The following is an 18,802-nucleotide window of genomic DNA, read 5'->3' as shown; positions in this document are numbered from 1 at the left end:
GCACCTAATTTCCTAAGAGTCCTTTAAAGACCCCAGCCTAAGTGGATTGTCTCTGGTCACACTGCAGGTCAGTGGGAGAGGTGGGAATAGAGCCCCGATCCCCCATCTCCAAGATTTGTTGGTTAACCATTGCACCTGTCTAGCAATGTAGCCCTTGCCACTCTGGCATCAGAACTCCTCGGAGATGCGTCCTCACCTGACCACATAAGGTGCAGAGGCAGAGCCCCCAGGAACCTGGTGTTATGTCTGCAGGGAGCTAGGCAGGAGGGTGAGACTGAGTTAGGAGCCTCCATTCCCACCAGCTCTGTCCCTGGATGTATGAGCATGGGGTGGTGTGCAGGAGAAGTGATTTCACCTCTGTGTACGGGGTTAGGGAGATCGATACTGGAATACAGCATTGAGTTCTGGAGTCAAGATGCAGTGACAGTCAGAGCAGGTAACAATGGTAGGAACCATTAGGAAAAGGACAGATAATAAGACAGTAAATCTCATAATGCCACCTATAAATCCATGGTATGTCCACAGCTTGAATACTGCATGCAGTTCTGGTCACTCCATCTCAAGAAAGGTGTATTAGAAATGGAGAAGGTACAGAGAAAGGGGACAAAATTGATCATGGGGATGGAACAGCTTTATTTTTCCTTTCACATAACACAAGAACCAGGGGTCATGCAATGAAATTAAATGGCAGCTGGTTTTAAAAAAACAACACAAGGAAATACTTCACACAACAGAGTCAATCTGTAGAACTAGTTGTCAGGGGATGTTGTGATGGCCAGAAATATAACTGTGTTCAAAAAAGAATTAGACAAGTTCATGGAGGAGACGTCTATCAAAGGTTATTAGCCAAGATGGTCAGGGACACAGCCCTAAGCTCTTGTTGTCCCTAAGGCTCTGCCTGTCATAGGCTGGTACTGTACGACAGCAGATGGATGACTCAGTAATTGCCCTGATCTGGTTATTCCCTCTGATAAATCTGGCATCAGCCACTGTTGGAAGACAGGATACTGGGGTAGATGGACCATTTATCCCATGCACTGTGGCCATTCTCCTGTCCAACATTTAAAAAGAAGGTTGAAAAATTGGAGAGGATGCAAAAGAGAGCCTGAAAAATGACTAGAGGGCTGGAGAAAATGCCTTCCCGTGAGAGAGAGGAGCAGAGGAATTGGCTGAAAGAGACATTCAGGAGATGGCTTCATTGATATATATAAGTACCTCCCTGGGGAGAAAGTACCAGGCAGTAAAGGTCTGTAACTTAGTATAGAAAGGCTGAAGAGGAGCCGATGGCTGGAAGTTAAACCTAGACAGATACAAATGTAGAATAAAGCACTGCGGGTGGATCAGGGTTGTGCTGACACTGCAGATACAGTCTACCGGACTGTCCTGGGCCTCACCACAGTGCGGCCCAATTGCCAGCGTCTAAGCGGCAGCCCTTGGGTTCTGGGCTGTGTGGCCTAATGGGCCGAGACAATACGGTCACCCATGAGCACAGAGCCAGCCCTTTGAATAGCAAGGACTATACTAAGTTGAGGAGGCTCCAGGCCATTTCCAGTGGGCGTTCCTGCTGTTGACAAGACACATGGATGGGCTCAGGGAATGCTGGGCTGTGAGTCCTTCCAACTCTTGGGAATGGTTTTCCAATGGAGCCCATGCTGGTGGTGAATGAAAGAGGCTCCTACTGAGTGGTATCCCTCGTTGGATGAGTTGGGAGGGGTCTTTACACAGTCCCCATGACACAACAATACAGACGAATCAAGGAATTAGAAATGGGCCATGGAGACGTCTGCCTACAGGGACTGAGGTCACTGCTGTGTGACGGTGGCAGAGTCGTCACAAGTGAGAAATCAGTTGCGGGCCATCACTTCTGTTTCCAGCGTCCTGACAACATGGGGCAGCTCAGGGTGTTGCTGATGGGGTAGCCATGCCTTTCCCCTTTTTCGTAGGGCTCGCGGGTGGGCTGGATAGTTGTTGCCCAAATGTGGCGATGGACGACAGATCTTCCCCCTTCTCAGAGCATGGGTTGCAATGGAGTCCAAGCGGGTAGTAGCTTAAAAGTTGTTCCCATCAGATGACCCTGTTATTAGGTGTATGACAGTTGTGTGTAGAGGTCTCCACTGAGTTGGGACCCCAATGTGCTAGGAGTTGCACACACGTAGAGTAAGAGACGGTCTCTGCCCAGAAGAGTTTAATGTCCAAACAGAGAAAGGGTGTGAAGGGAAACTGAGGCACAGAGAGGGGAGGTGAATTGCCTGAGGTCACTCAATATCAATGACAGAGCTGGGAATAGATCCATGGGAGTCCTGAGTCCCATCCTAGTGTTCTGTTCACTGGACCACACTCCCTCTGGGATGGTACGAGTTGGGGGAGGTCTCAGAACAGCTCAGTGGGTAAATTCCCCAGGTCCCCAAAATAGGGACTTTTGGTGGTGGGGGAATTGGTGCCTCTGCTGCCCGGTAACCGGTCCCAGCACGGCTGAAGCTGGCATTGACTGGGAAGATGCTGCTGTTTGATGGGTGTGCATGGCCCCATCGAGTTATGCATTGGCAGGTCTCAGCCCAGTTCCCTGGCTGGCCAAGGGAGGGGGAGGGCATGCTCGGGGAGGGGCATGTAGTGGCACTGGCTGGGGTTTGTAAAGGAGCCAAAGGGCGTTAAATTTGATGGAAGCTGGGGGCTGAAATCCCTGAGGCTGCTCTGAGAATTGCAGCCTGTGACGGGGGGTCTCCACCTGCAGCCTGCCGGTCTCTCCTGGCCGGGAACCCTCTGTCTCTGGCCCTGGACAGGAACTCCTGCCACGAGCACAGATCGGAGCTCCCTGCTGGGCCCACTCAGCTCCTTGGCTTAACGAAGAGGCCTCTCTAACCGGCCCGTTTATCTCATCCCCAGCTCCTCACTGCCTGGTGGAGGACCACGGCGTCTATGTTGAAGGAGGAGAGGAGGAATCTGACGGTCTCTGGACACCTGTTGCCTTCATTGCTCTCTTCCTGCTCAGCCTGTTGTACAGCGCCGGCGTCACGCTGGCTAAGGTAACAGCCACAGCTACCTTCATGGTCACGCTTCACTGCTTCTAGCAATAACCAGCGCTCAGTAATCTATCCCCCCATGAGCCACCAACCATCCTCGGGAACTACTCAGTCACCCACACTCAGTGATGAAATTCAATAAAGAGAAATGCAAAGTATTCCACTTAGGAACGGACAACCAGTAGCACACATACAGAATGGGAAATGACTGCCTAGGAAGGAGTACTGCCGAAAGGGATCTGGGGGTCATAGCGGATCACAAGCTAAATATTAGTCAACAATGTAATAGTGTCAGAACCCCCGCCCCCAAATTATGGGATGTATTAGCAAGAGTGTTGTAAGGAAGATACGAAAAGTAAATCTTCTCCTCTGCTCCGCGCTGATATGGCCTCACCTGCAGTCTTGTGTCCAGTTGTGGGCACCACATTTCAGGAAAGATGTGGAAATGTTGGAGAAAGGCCATAGGAGAGCAACAAATATCATTTAAGGTTTTGAAAACACGAGGTGTGAGGGAAGATTGAAAGAACTGGGTTTGTTTAGTCTGGAGAGGAGAAGACTGGGGTAGCCGGGACAGGGGAATGACATGATAACATTTTTGAAATACATAAAAGGTTGTTACAAAAAGGAGGATGAAATATTGTACTCGTTATCCTCTGAGGATAGGACAAGAAGCAATGGGCTTAAATTGCAGCAAGGTCGGTTTAGGTTGGACACTGGAAAAAACTTCCTAACTGTCAGGCTGGGTAAATACTGGAACAAATTGCCGAGGGAGGTTGTGGAGCCTCCATTGTTGGAGGTTTTTAGGAACAGGTCAGACAAATACCTGTCAGGGATGGACTAGTTATTACTTAGTCCAGCCTCACGGCAGGAGATGGGACTAGGTAACCTCTCGAGGTCTCTCCCTGTCACATATGTCTATGATTCTATGGTTGTCAGAGGCTAAAACCAATGTCAGGAATTAGAGCCCAGGTTTAGGAACAGGTTACCTGGAGAGAGGACAGCCTGGGTCCAGGACAGGAGCCGGGCTGGACCGAGACGGGAACAAGGCAGGAGCAGGGCTGGAACAATCCGACACAGCCGCTATCACAGCCCTGGGGAAATACTTTGGGCAACTGCTGAAGTTCTGCTGGGTTATGAGCCGGTCTGCTGACTCTGCCCAGCAATCAGGGCGGAGCCGATCAGGCAGCTACAGGCCGGGTGCGCGCGTCAGGTCGCCTGGGACTGGCTCTGCTGCCAGCCCTGATTCCTCACCGTGAGCAACGATCAATCAGAGATAATCAGGGATGATTACTTGTTAATAATCCACCACCCGTCATCACTAATTAACGAGCTCCCGTCAGAGTTGCTATGGCAGTGATCAATAAATGAATCAACAGTCTATTATCAATTCCAATCATTTATCACTGAGAAATCAGTAATCAGGGATTGGCTGTCTCTGGTCAGTACCTAGTGATCTGTAATTAATGTTGAATAGCCATTAATCTGCAATGAATTATCAATAATCAACACTCACAGATCAGTAATTCATGTTAAACAATCATGGCTCAAGCACCAACCATCAATAAGCTGCTAGGAATTATCAACTGATAATAAACTCTTATCAATAATCATCAATTAACGATCAATGACCAAAAATGAATGATCCCTAATTCAGAAGCCAGAACAAATGTTCACGGAGCAAGGATCAATGAGCATCAATCACTAACCACTCCGCCATGGTCATTAAGGATCAGTCGTGGGGCCCAGATGCACAAGACCCATAGGAGCCTGTGAAGCTGGTTCTGTGGCGGGGACATGGTGCAATAGCCTGGAACCAGAAGCGGAATCGGCTTAGACAGCTGTGGCTCCAGGGAGTTGGTGTGCGGCACCCGCTGGGCGGTGGCCGTTCCCTGAGGCGGTTTGACAAGGCTGGTGTCTCTGTCTGGAAGTTGAGCTCCAGCTCAACCCAGACATCCTGGCAGGACGCAGGCGTGGCTGGGCGAGGTCCGTGGTCCGTGCTATGCAGCAGGACAGGCTGGATGGTCCCAACGGTCCCTTCTGGCCTTGCTCTCCCAGCGTAGGATGCTGGGTGTGAGCCCAACGCTGGGTCCAACGGCACCGGTTGAACCCCTCTGCTCTCTGTGTCCCACAGGTGCAGTGAGTGTCCGGCTCCGGGCTCCTAGTAGGTGGCCAGCACTGCTTCGTCCTCTTCATTCCCTCCCTCCATCTTCAGTCCTCCTGGGCTCCTGCCCTCTCTCCGGACACCTGGAGGAACCATGTTCCACGGCAGCTCAGAGGGCGCGACAACGGCCGCTGAAGGGTCTGAGCTACGCACAGCCCAGAGCAGGGAGGGCAGAGTCCTTCCCCGAACGTCCCCATGGGGCAGCCTACGCTGGAGCTTGAACTCAGCCCCGAGCCCCTCAATCCTCCACTCCCATCCCATGGCAGGGATTGGATTGCCATGTGTGTGTGTGTGTGTGTGTGCGCGCGCACATCTGTGTCCCAAGCTTTGGTCAACCTGGACTCTGGTGAAGGAGAAGAGTCTCATTGGTTCCTTTCTTTAACTTGCAACTTACACAGGAATTTTGTGTTTGATCCAAAATAAAATGAGTTCAAAATTGGTAGCTGCATTTTAGGGTGGTTTTGGGGGTTTTAGCCAAGGAGAACGCTACCCACTGTATGTCTCAGTGCCCCAGTATCTATCCACGCATCTGTCCATCCTCATAGATACACATCCATTTCTTTCTTTCTTTCTTTCTCACACATGCCTCCCTATCTGATCAGTGGCTTTCCCTGCCCCAGAGATCTCCCCTTCCTGCCCCTCTGTCCCAGCGTGTATAGGCTGAGGGACGAAGCCCCAGCTCTCTGGGTTTGTAGCTAGGCCCCCTATCTCCGAATGGGGCCGGTTCAGTGGGCGCCCATCATTTTATTCTCCATGCCCGGAGGCTCCCCCTACAGACAGGACATGCCCCTCTGGAGAGTGTCAGGGGTCCCTGAAAGTCAGGGATGGAGGTTATGAATGAGATGGAGCCTGATTTGTATATTTATTTATTTATTGTCACTCAGTGCACACAACAAAAGTCACACACACACACCACCCACAAAAATCCCAACGAAGAGCTAAATATGCAACATACAGCATGACAGACACCACTCTGGCTATGGTCCCACCCCAGGGCAGGGGGCTGGCTGGCGCAGGGGGTGGGGAAGGAGACATGGGGCCTTTCCCCTCTAGGGAGCGCTGGCTCTGATCCAGTCCCAGAGCAGGGACTGTTGGGCTCAGGGGGGTGGGAAGTGGGAGAGGGGTTGTTTCCTCCCTAGGGGCACTATTTCCCTGCATGATATGAGTTGTCTGGTCTCAACCAAGCTCCCAGCAGGGCAGCATCCCCAGTGGCTGAGGGCTGATGATGCCATGTGGGGTGAGGTCCTGTCTCCCCCCAGGGGGGTCTCCCAGGGGCACAGCACTAGCGGGGGGCAGCTGTGGGACTCAGGGTGGTGTCGCCAGTGGAGCCGGGAGTCCCGGCCCCTTGTCTCTGGGCGGACGGGGGCAGTGGCCCCTACACCACGCCCTGGATCACGTTCTTGTACTCGGGGCCACTCGCCTCCTTCAGCTGCACCATGGCAGAGAAAAGCCACTTCACCTGCAGGGGACAGAGAGAGCAAAGGTGAGAGGGGTCAGCGCTCGGGGGAGCTGCTCTGTCTGTCTGTCATTCCTTCCTACTTTCATGCCTGTGTCTCATTCTGTAACCGTCCTCCCCCGCCAGAAAGTCACATAGCCCCACAGAGAGTCCCAAAAAGGAGGGGTGGCAGGCTCCATTGAAACGACCAGTCCACCACTGCAGGACCCTGTTATTCCTTGGAGTTTAGAAGCGTTCTTTCCATCACTACGCCCGCTCCCCACCACAGTCTGCGTCCCAGTTTCAACACTTTACCGCGAAATCCGTAATAAAGAAAACGGTGTTCATTAACAAAGTTCCATTTATTTTATTTTTAAACGTGTGTTGGAAGGGGGGTGACGGGGTGAACGGGGTATGTAGCTGGAGAGGATAGTCAACAGTAAGTGGGTAAAGAAACGAGGGCAGGTTCTGCTTCTCTTTAAACAAACTTAATAGTCACAGGTTACCCTGCTCACTGAGGAACCTAGCTTTCAAAGCCTCCCGGATGCACAGCGCTTCCCGCTGGTCTCTTCTAATCGCACGGCTGTCTGGCTGGGCGTAATCAGCAGCCAGGCTATTCGCCTCAACCTCCCACCCCGCCATAAAGGTCTCCCCCTTGCTCTCACAGAGATTGTGGAGCACACAGCAAGCTGCAATAACAATGGGGATATTGGTTTCGCTGAGATCACAGCGAGTCAGTAAGCTTCTCCATCTCCCCTTGAGAGTCCAAAAGCACACTCCACCACCATTCTGCACCCACCATTCTGCACTTGCTCAGCCGGTAGTTGAAGAGTTCTTTTTCACTGTCCAGGGCGCCTGTATAGGGCTTCATGAGCCAGGGCATTAGCGGGTAGGCTGGGTCCTCGAGGATCACTATAGGCATCTCCACATCCCCAACAGTTATTTTGAGGTCCGGGAAGTAAATACCTTCCTGCAGCCGTCTAAACAGACCAGAGTTCCTGAAAACACGAGCGTCAAGGTCCACCAGTGCTTGCAGCACCATTGAAAAGTAGCCCTTTCGGTTAATGTACTGGCTGGCCTGGTGGTCCGGTCCCAGGATAGGAATGTGAGTTCCATCTATAGCCCCACCGCAGTTTGGGAATCCCATCACGGCGAAGCCATCTATGATGACCTGGACGTTTCCAAGGGTCACTACCTTTGAGAGCAGTAGCTCAATGATTGCGTTGGCTACTTGCATCACATCAACCCCCACGGTAGATTTGCCGACGCCAAAGTGATTTGCGACTGACTGGTAGCTGTCTGGCGTTGCAAACTTCGAGAGGGCTATGGTCACTCGCTTCTGGACAGTTAGGGCTGCTCGCATCTAGGTGTCCTTGCGCTTCAGGGCAGGGGACAGCAACTCACAAAGTTCCATGAAAGTTCCCTTCCGCATGCGAAAGTTTCGTAGCCACTGGGATTCATCCCAGACCTGCAGCACTATGCGGTCCCACCAGTCCGTTCTTGTTTCCTGGGCCCAGAATCGCCGTTCCACGGTATGAACATGACCCATTTCCACCGTGATGTCCCCAGCGCGGGGTCCCGTGCTTTGTGAGAGGTCTGTGCCCCTCTCAGACTTAATGTCCTCACTGCGCTGCCGTAGCCTCCTCACCCGATTTCTCAGCATCTGCCTCTGGAAAAGGTGGATGATAAGGTGCGAGGTGTTGACAACGGCCATAACTGCAGCGATGGTCGCAGCGGGCTCCATGCTCGCAGTGCTGTGGCGTCCGCGCTGTCACTCACCAGAAAAGTGCGCGAACTGATTGGATGACGACAGTTACCCAAAACCACCCTCAACACATTTTTTTCTCCAGCAGGCATTGGGGGCTTGACCCAGAATTCCAATGGGCGGCGGGGACTGCGGGAACTGTGGGATAGCTGCCCACAGTGAACCGCTTCCAATGTCGACGCTTGCCCCATTAGTGTGGACTCACAAAGTCGAATTACTGTCCTTAGTGCGGATACACATGTTCGACTTTGTAATATCGATTCCACACATTCGATTTAAGTACAATCGAACTACTCTCGTAGTGTAGACATACCCTCAGTCTCTGTCTTATTCACCCATTCTTCTTTCTCTTTCATTCTTCTCTTCTTTCTTTCCCTTCCATGCTGCCCTCTGTGACGTTACTGACAGAAACTGTGACCGTACAGATCATTGTCGCAACCACTGTTCTATAGTTGCAGCAAATATTGTACAAAGGTTGTGGAGTGAGGTGTCTATGACAAGGTGATGATTTGCTGGTTATGATTGTGCTGTCTGTAAGTGTATATCATTTTTGTAGTTGAAGTTATGAATATTGGCTCTGTACTTGTACCTCAATGTGTTTTGATTCTAAGTAGCCTCAGTGAAGCATTTGGTCAGTTTCTTGAGAAAGGACTATTTTTTGTAAGTGCCCAATCAAGAAACACTTAACTGACAATCAGGGCTGGCCTTAGCATGAGGCGAAGTGAGGCGTCTGCCTCAGGTGCCAGACTGTTGGGTGGCACCACTAGGACGCAGAGTGTAGAAAATTGTGTCTGCTGCGGGTGCCTATGTATTCTTTCTGCTGTAGATGCACAGAGAGGGTGGAGTGCTGTGCTGGAGGGAGGGGGGCACAAGAGACATAACAGGCAGGCAGGAGAAAAGGTGAGAGGGGATAACAGAAAGCAGCAGGAGCTGCAGGGAGAGAGAGGAGGAGGAGGAGCCTCTTATGTACCTCTCCAGCACCCCCGGGAGCCTGGACTGATTCACACCAGCTTCTCAGGGACCTTCCTGTTTCCTGCTGCTTCCCTCAACCCACTTGAGGAGAACAGGCAGTCAACTGAAGTAGTAGGAGCCAGTTAGGCCCTTAAGACGCTGATATCTTCCCTCACTCAGGCCCTGCTACCAGCCTGCTTATTTGTCCCCTTCAATTGAGTGTTGAGAGCCACTCTAGCTGGCACAGAACATCAGTCATGAGTGAAAGAAGAAAACGCCCCTCTGGGGCAGCATTCAGAAAAAGAAAGAAAGCAAAGGAAGGTTTTCTATCTAAGCAGGAAGGAGCTCTCCTGAGATACACAGACACAAATGTTCACGATGAGCCTTCCGGCCCCAGTGAGGATGTGAGTGGTGAGGAGATGCCTGATCTTCCAGTTAGTCAGAGTGCAGGTGACCTGGCAGCTACTGCAGCATCCATATCTCCATCTCCAATGGATGTAACTGTGCACATTCCTGAAGAAAAGTGTAGATCAGAGGAGAGTGTGGTGGAGGCACAAGAAACAGCCGCTGCTGAGTTTAGTCCCTTAAGTCTAGACGATCCAGGACTGTGGACCCACTTGAGCAGTAGCCTGAGGGATTTCCTTGTACTGCATGGGCCACAGCAAGTGAAAAACTTCATGATCCCCAAAGACAATGAAAATAGATGTTTCCATCCAACACATTACTGGCGTGAAATCCCCAATGGTGACAAAGTGGAGAGGCCATGGCTTATGTAGTCAAAAACCCAGAATGCTGCATCCTGTTTTTGTTGCAAACCCTTCCAGTCTAATGTTCCAGCCACATTGGGTTCTACAGAAACAAAGGACTGGGAAAATCTGGCTAGAAATCTGGCATGCCATGAGAAGGCAGCAAATCACCAGAGAGCATTCCATAGGTGGAAAGAGCTTGAGATGAGACTAAGGTTAAAGGCCACCAGAGATGATCAGCATCAAGAGAAGATTGCATCAGAGTCTCTTTACTGGCAAAATGTTCTGAAAAGGCTCATTGCCATTGTGAGAAGCTTGCTACCCAAAACCTAGCACTGCGTGGCACTTTCGATCAGCTGTATGTGCCAAACGATGGAAACTTCCTTAAAATTGTGGAGCTGATGGCTGAGTTTGATGCTGTACTCCAGGAGCATCTAAGAAGAGTCACCAGCCAAGAAATGTGCACACACCACTACCTTGGAAAAACAATTCAAAATGAGATCATACAGTTACTGGCAACAAAAGTCAAACAGAAGATTGCAGCAGATCTGAAGTCAGCAAGATATTACTCAGTTATTCTGGACTGCACACCTGACATCAGACATATGGAACAAATGACTTTAATGGTGCGTTTTGTAACAACAACAGAACCTAGTGAAAATGTCCTTGCAATGGTGACTGTCAGAGAGCATTTTCTAGAATTTATTGACATTGATGATACTACAGGAGCTGGTATGACAAATGTGCTTCTTAAAAAGCTGGAAGATACGGGAATTGCAATAGCTGACATGAGAGGTCAGGGCTACGATAATGGTGCCAACATGAGAGGAAAGAACAGAGAAGTGCAGACACGGATCCGAGAGTTAAACCCTTGAGCTTTTTTGTCCCATGCAGTTCTCATTCATTGAACTTGGTGGTCAGTGATGCAGCATCAGCTTCTAGTGAGGCTGCTGGTTTTTTTAATGTAGTTCAGAGCATCTCTGTATTTTTCTCTGCATCAACTCATCCATGGCAAATTTTGAAGAAAATCTGGGAACATCCTCTCTGACACTGAAACCACTGAGTGCCACACGATGGGAAAGTCGAGTGGAGGCGATAAAGCCTATCAAACACCAAATTGGGAAGATAGATGATGCCATAGTTGCCATTATGGAGGATAATGCTATGACAGGAACTGTTTGTGGGAGAACAGTGGCAGAGGGAAATGGAATCACCAGAAACATACATAACTTCAAATTTCTGTGTGGCTTAATGTTGTGGCATGATATACTGTTTGAAATAAATGTTGTGAGCAAGAAACTCCAAGGTGTTGACCTTGATATATCTGGAGCAATGGAACAACTGGACAACTGGACAAAGCAAAATCATACCTAAAATTATACAGACGTCAGATGAGGGATTTCAAAACGTTCTGAAGAGTGTACCGAAGTTGGCAGAGGAACTTCACACTGAAGCTATTTACCCACCCATTCAAGAATACAAGAGTCACCGAAGAAGAAGATTACGAGGCATGGGATAATCCAATAAGAGACACCAAACAATAATTCAAAGTTGAATTCTTTAACCAGGTGCTAGATTGTGCAATACAGTCAGCTGAAGAACGTTTCATGCAGCTCAAGGAACACAGCAGTATATTTGGGATGTTGTATGATATTCCAAAACTCCTCACTATACCCGAAGAAGACCTACACCATCCATGCAGGGCACTAGAGACAGTGTTGACACATGATGACATGCACGATATTGATGCGAGTGATTTAGGCAATGAATTGAAAGCCCTTTCAAGATACATTTCAGCAGGATCAACTCCAAAGGCTGTTCTGGAATATATGTGCACAAATAAGATGACCACCCTCTTTCCAAATGCTTTTGTTGCTCTGTGCATACTTCTAACACTTCCTGGAACAGTTGCCAGTGGAGAACGCAGCTTCTCCAAGCTGAAGTAAATAAAAACACATCTATGCTCCACAATGACACAGGAGAGGCTGGTTGGCCTTGCAACCATCTCAATAGAGCATGAGCTGGCCCAGACAGTGGACCTCCAGGAAGCAGTTCAGATCTTTGCAATCAAGAAGGCACGGAAAGCGCCACTTTGATTATTCAGACAGATAAAAATGCCAGTGTTTACTATGGAGACAAGAAAAGTTACATTTGCTGTTCAGGCGTTTGAAAGTTAAGTGTTACTTAAAATTTTTGAACAAAGCATTTTAAGTTTTTAGTTCTCCTTTATTGGGGTAGGTAGCAGAGCAGTACCATGAGAGGAGTAGAACAGGAAGAAGGCAGAATTGAGACCTTTCAAAGTCTTGGCCCAAGCGAGGATGCATGGGGGCATCATTTGAGCTCCCTGCCTCAGGTGCCAAAATGTTGTGGGCTGGCCCTGCTGACAATGAACTTTGGGAGATGCCATTCCACATCTGAGCTTTCCTGGGACCATTCAAACTAACATGTAAACAATGGCGTTGGCTTGCAAACTGAGTCATGCATGGACAGGTGACTTGCCCATGTGAATCCAGACTCCATCTTGCTGCTGTGATTTTCCACAGTAAGAACAAAGGGGTGTCCTTCCACAGGGAGAGAATATAAAAGGGCCTGAAAACCCCTCCATTTTTCTTCAATCCTGCTTCATACCTCTGGAGGAACCTTGCCACAAACTGAAGCTCTGAACAAAGGACTGAATGACCCATCCCATCTGGGGACGTACTCCAGAGACTTGATTTGAACCTGCAGTTTATTCCATCACTGCTACAAGCCTGAACCAAGAACTTTGCCATTACTGTATGTAATTGATTCCATTTAACCAATTCTAGCTCTCATCTATATTTCTTTCTTTTTATGAATAAACCTTTAGATTTTAGATTCTAAAGGATTGGCAACAGCGTGATTTGTGGGTAAGATCTGACTTGTGTATTGACCTGGGTTTGGGGCTTGGCCCTTTGGGATCAGGAGAACATTTGTTCTTTTACTGGGGTATTGGTTTTCATAACCATTCGTCCCCATAACGAGTGGCACTGGTGGTGATTCTGGGAAACTGGAGTGTCTAAGGGAATTGCTTGTATGACTTATGGTTAGCCAGTGCGGTTAAACCAAAGTCCTCTCCGTTTCGCTGGTTTGGTGCCTTAGAAGTGGAGAAATCCCAGCCTTGGGCTGTAACTGCCTTTCTCTAAGAAATTTGTCCGGAATTGATACTCTCAGAAGTGTCCCACCAAAGGCAGCATCGTTACACTATCTACTGTCTAAACTCGTTCATTCTTTCGTTCTTACGTTCATTCTCTCTCTCTCACCTTGAACAGGGTCATGGTGGCGCTGTAGCACACGCTCAAGAGGAAGAGGGTGATGAAGACCGAGATGGTGGACCAGAGGCCGTCCAGCTCCTCGTCTCCGTCCTCGCTGCAAAACTCACCTGACAGGATCACCTCTGTTGGGGGGAGAGAAAGAGACGTCAACTCTGACTCAGCCACTGTGACAGAGAGAGCTTGGACTGTGCATCCAACATCAACCCGCCTATCCCCTTCTCTACCCATCCTTCCGTCCCTCCAGTCATCTATCTCTGGATTCATCCATCCATCCCTGACCCCAAATCATCCATCATTCCATCCCTAGACACCCCCTTCCATTCATCCATCTCTAGATGCATGCATCTATCTGCCCATCCCCATTCGCCACTCTATTCATTGAAGACCACAAACCATCCATCCATCCATCCCTAGACACCTCTATCCATGTATCCATGCCTGCACCCATCCATCTCTAGATACCTCCGTCAATCCATGACCACAAACCACCCATCGATCCATCCATCCATCTCTAGACACCTCCATCCATCCCTAGTCGCACCCCTCCATCCATCCACCCACCGCTGCCCGCTGTGATGAAATGAAGGATGCAGAGCCTCCCAGCTCTCATCTCACTTGTCCCATGTGGCTGTGGCCCTACACCCTGGCACTGAAGCTTGGACGCCTGTTGAATGTCTCTGTGCCTTAGTTTCTCTGCCTGTGAAAGGTGGCTCAGGATCGCTCTGAGGTGTGCGAGGTGCCGGGATGCTGCCATGGTGGGGGGGCTCCCTAAAGACCAGGATGGATGGATTTCACAGGTGTGCCTCTGTGACCCTGCTCCCAATGTAACGAAACACCCAGGAGTCACTTCAGATGGAATGCAGCCACCTCTGGGCTGTTTATACCGGGCTCTCTTGCCCAGGTGCAGCCGGTAGTTGCCTCGGCTGAGGGATGTGGGGAGTTTGAACACTGTCACTTTTATGAACAGAGCCACAAGTATTTTAAGGATGGGATTTAAGGTTTCTCTCTGACATGAAAGATGCTGCTCCCTGAGCTTGGTGCCCCCTACTGAGTCCCCTGCCCTAGGGATGTCTGGAGAACAGGCGCATGGATCTGTGTGGGTGCATGTTTGTCTCTCTGTGTTGTGTGTCTCTGTGTGTGTACAAACACGACAGCCCAGGTGGGAGGGTCCCTGGGTCATGCCATGTTACAGGTGTGTCCATCTGCACTGGACTGCGCTCTCTCTCAGCCACCCCCCCACTCTCTTATTCTGTGTGCCCCTGCGCTGCCCCAGGATAACAACCCTAACTCTGCTGCTGCCGGCTACCCACCCTCTAATGCCAGGTGTGAGCTCTGTGCTCGGTACTGCTGATACTTTGTGGGGACTGAATCCCAGGAGCTGATCCCTGCTGTGGGGTGTTTGCTGTTTCTTGTCCTATCTCCCCCCTCCCCAGCTGCCACTGAGGGTAAGGGGTGGAAGGAGACTCCTTAGCTTCCTAGCCAGAAGAGGAGTGTCTGTGGGAGTCAGGGTATTTTAATTACCTTCCCCCCACTGACTGTGGCTGGAAAATCCCCATGGGGCATCTGCTACTCTCTGGGGTGGAAGGGGATGTAGGGTAAATACTGATACTGATACGGTGCCCCCCGGGTATGCATGGGTTATAGCCTAGAGAGGATCTCACCTCCGTGAGATGCCAGGGATGGCTTGGCCATCCACCGATCCACCTACCCACCCAGACATCCCACGCTCCATCCATCCTTATCTCTAACCGTCCTCCATATCTTCCATCTATCCATATAGATCTATACCCATCCATTCTCCTATCTTCCCATCCATCCATCCATCCATCCATCCATCCATCCATCCATCCATCCATCCATCCATCCATCCATCACTCACCATCTGTACCAGCCCATCCATCCATCCATCCCCATCCATTCTCATCTTCCTATCACCATCCATCCATTCATCCTCACCCATATCTTCCATACATACATGCAACCCCATCCACTTATCTATCATGCCTTTATATATTACCCATCCCCAGCCATCCATCACCATATGTCTCCAATAACACACAGTTGTCCATCCATCAATTGCCATATTCACCCATCCATTCATCCTCATCTATCTATCACTCACCATCTGTACTAGCCCATCCATCCATCCGTCCATCCCCATCCATCCCCATTGGTATCCCCTACAATATGCACCCACCCACCCATTCATTTATACATCCATCCATCTCCACCTCTAGCCATCCATCTATCACAGTCCATCTATGGCCATCTATTTATCCAACCCTTCATCCTTCAGAACGGGTACCCCTCCAACCTTCACCATAGATTTATCCATCCACCTCCATCCACTTATCCATTGGCACCGCACCTGCGAACCATCCAACCATCATTCCCTCAGTGCAGCACAGTCTAGTGGGACTGGGTGGGACTCTCAGAACACCTGGGTTCTGTTTCTAGCTCGGTAACGGACGTGACCTTGGGCAGGTCCTTTCCCCTCTTGCTGTCTCTGTTTCTTCTCCCTCTTTCTCTATTTAGTGTGAGCCCTTTGACACAGGGACTGTCTCCCACGGTGTCTGTGCCATACCCAGCCCAACAGGGCCCTATCTGAGTTGAGGGTGGAGGTGCTACTTTAATGCAAATAATAATCTCTCTCTCTCTCTCCTTCTCTCTGTGATATCTGTTGGTCTATGAGTCCTTCCCTCTGAAGTATGTATGTATCCATCTAACCATCTCTCTGAACACCTGGCCTTCCAACTGAGCTGGGCTCGGATATGGGCTCTGCACTATGTATGTGTGTAACTGTCCATCTATCCCCTTCTCCATCACTGCTTCCGTGGAGTAATGTGTCCATGTATCTCCCATCCTTCCTTCCATGCCATCTACCCATGTATCTCCCCATCCATCCATGGTATAGATGGATCCACCCATACAGGATCTGGGAATTGGCATCCCCAGCCTTATAGCATCTCAGCTTCTCCCAGCCTGCAACCTGGGACCTCGTCCACCTTGGGCGACCCACAGATTTCACCCAGTCACACCACAAGAAGGAGACCGGGGGTGAGCTCAGACTAGTTCCATTTATTCACTTGTTGTCATTGGGGGCACAGAGATTATTTACAGGAAGCTGTACTGGACAATGCTAGCAGCGGGGCTGGGAGGAGCCGTCTTCATTTACCAGAGACTTTGCTGACGCTGCGTTGGGTGAACTTCATCTGCAGGGCTTCGTGGATGACCATGCAGGTGTAGATGTCCCCGCTGTTCCAGCTGGCCTTGCTGACTTTCAGCTTGCTGTAGAGGAAGAAGTTCGAGTCGCCGGTTCCGTCCTTGATGGGCGGGGTGGTGATGTATTCCAAGGTCTCCTCGGGTTTGTGGTTCTTCATCCACTGCACGGAGATGTCCTCGGGGAAGAAGCCCCGCACCAGGCAGGTGAGGCTGACAGAGTCTTCGGAGCTGCTCAGCTCCTCGTTGTGGGGGTGCAGGAGGTAGATGCCTGGGCCAGAGCGCCTGCCTTGGGTGGGTGGGGACGGAGGACACAGGGGAGCCATGCACATCACTCAGCAGGGGCCACACGGGGAGAAGGATGGTGTGGCTGTGTGTGCGGGTAGGAACGTCCCTTCTCTCCTCCAGGATGGAGGGACTGGGGACTGGGAGCTGGTAGTCCTGGAGCGCAGGATGGGGCATAGGATGGTCTCCATCTCATATAGGGACACAAAGGGACCCAGGGCCAGGATCCCAGGTTGTTGGGGGTTTGGGCTTCCCCTTAAGGAGCATTCCTCCCTGCTGGGGACTGGGATAGGGGAGCCTCTCCCCTTAGGGACCCTGCTCTCCTCCTACCTGACTTCTTGGAGATGGATTTGATGAGGGGCGAGGACAGCTCTGAGTGCTCCACTTTGCAGGTGAAGGTCTCTCCGGCTTCCCAGTCGCTGGTGAGGATGGGTATGGAGCTGGAGGCGGTGAAGGTGCCGTTCAACTGCTTAGCGAGGTCCGGGTGATCAGGGCTAATGGACTCTGTCTTCTCAGGGGACCAGACCACCTGGAGGCTGGAGTTGCTAGGCAGGTTGACCACGAGGCAGGTGAGCATGGGGGTCTGGGCCACGTACAGGGCGGCGGGAGATGGGGGCACCAGGAAGACCTGGATGTTGCTGGGAGACGTCATTTCTTCTGGGGACAGGAGAGCCCAGGTCAGCCACTAGGCCTGGTCTTCCCTGCCCAAACCCATCCCAGTCCTCCCCCGTCCCGCCTCAAGCCCAGCCCGGTGTCCCCCTTCCCAGAGGCAGATTTACTGTATATCACAGGGTGCCCTGGCACGGGGCACCCCAATGACAGGGGGCCGCAGGGCTGAGCAGATCCCCAGGGCTGGGCAGATGCGTGGGCAGAAGCTTGGTCCTGCCCAGTGGCGGATTTAGAGTTACTGGGGCCCTGTGATCAGCTTCGTTTTTGTGGCCCCTCCTTGGGACCCAGCCAAGAAAAAGAACATTCTCTCTTATCTCCCCCCCGCCCCCGTTTTCATTCTTGTTTTCTTCATCCTCCTCCTGTAAGTAATAGTAAGTCAATGGAAATAAAGTGAGGTACCTTGATTATTTTTGTAGTCAAACTCATTTTTCCACCGACCACTTGAAAATCGCTGGGAGTGGGGGGTGGGTGGGTGCAGGAGCTCCCGTTTGGTGTTCAGTTCAGGGATGGGGATATGGGAGGGTGCTGCAGTGGGCTGGGGGTTGGGCTGCAGGGCCTGGCCAGGAGTTAGGATGCAGGAGGGGGCTCAGGGTTGGGGTAGGAGTTTGTGGTGTGGCGTGCTTACCTGGGGCAGCTCCATTTGCTGCGAGGGGTGGAGGCGGGAATGTGTGGGGGGGTGCAGGAGTCAGGGCAGGGGGATGGGTGTGTGTGGGGGGTGCAGGAGTCAGGGCAGGGGGATGGGTGTATGTGTGGGGGTGCAGGAGTCAGGGCAGGGGGATGGGTGTGTGTGTGGGGGTGCAGGAGTCAGGGCAGGGGGATGGGTGTGTATGTGGGGGTGCAGGAGTCAGGGCAGGGGGATGGGGGTGTGTGGGGGTGCAGGAGTCAGGGCAGGGGGATGGGGGTGAGTGGAGGGGGTGCAGGAGTCAGGGCAGGGGGATGGGTGTGTGTGGGGGTGCAGGAGTCAGGGCAGGGGGATGGGGTGTGTGGGGGTGCAGGAGTCAGGGCAGGGGGATGGGGGTGTGTGGGGGTGCAGGAGTCAGGGCAGGGGGATGGGGTGTGTGTGTGGGGGGGTGCAGGAGTTAGGGCAGGGGGATGGGGGTGAGTGGAGGGGGTGCAGGAGTCAGGGCAGGGGGATGGGGTCTGTAGGGGTGCAGGAGTCAGGGCAGGGGGATGGGGTGTGTGTGTGGGGGTGCAGGAGTTAGGGCAGGGGGATGGGGGTTTGGGTTGGGATCTTGGGGGTGTTCCCAGCCCCCTGCTC

General features: G+C 51.4%; 2 gene segments (V, D, J or C); both read right to left on the bottom strand.

Moving 5' to 3' along the window:
• LOC101948672 (immunoglobulin heavy constant epsilon-like) overlaps positions 1 to 18,802 on the bottom strand; it is a 375,427-nt gene that overhangs the window by 57,784 nt on the left and 298,841 nt on the right.
• Positions 6,032 to 17,783, bottom strand: LOC135975398 (immunoglobulin heavy constant gamma 2-like). The segment is given in 4 exon segments: positions 6,032 to 6,640; positions 13,360 to 13,493; positions 16,547 to 16,879; positions 17,206 to 17,783. Coding segments are annotated over 4 exon segments (873 nt in total).

Source organism: Chrysemys picta, chromosome 13 (genome assembly GCF_011386835.1).
Source record: "Chrysemys picta bellii isolate R12L10 chromosome 13, ASM1138683v2, whole genome shotgun sequence".
In the NCBI taxonomy this organism is placed as follows: Eukaryota; Metazoa; Chordata; order Testudines; family Emydidae; genus Chrysemys; species Chrysemys picta.
The sequence above is the reverse complement of the archived record's forward strand: the minus strand, read 5'-3'. Positions and strand labels throughout refer to the sequence as shown.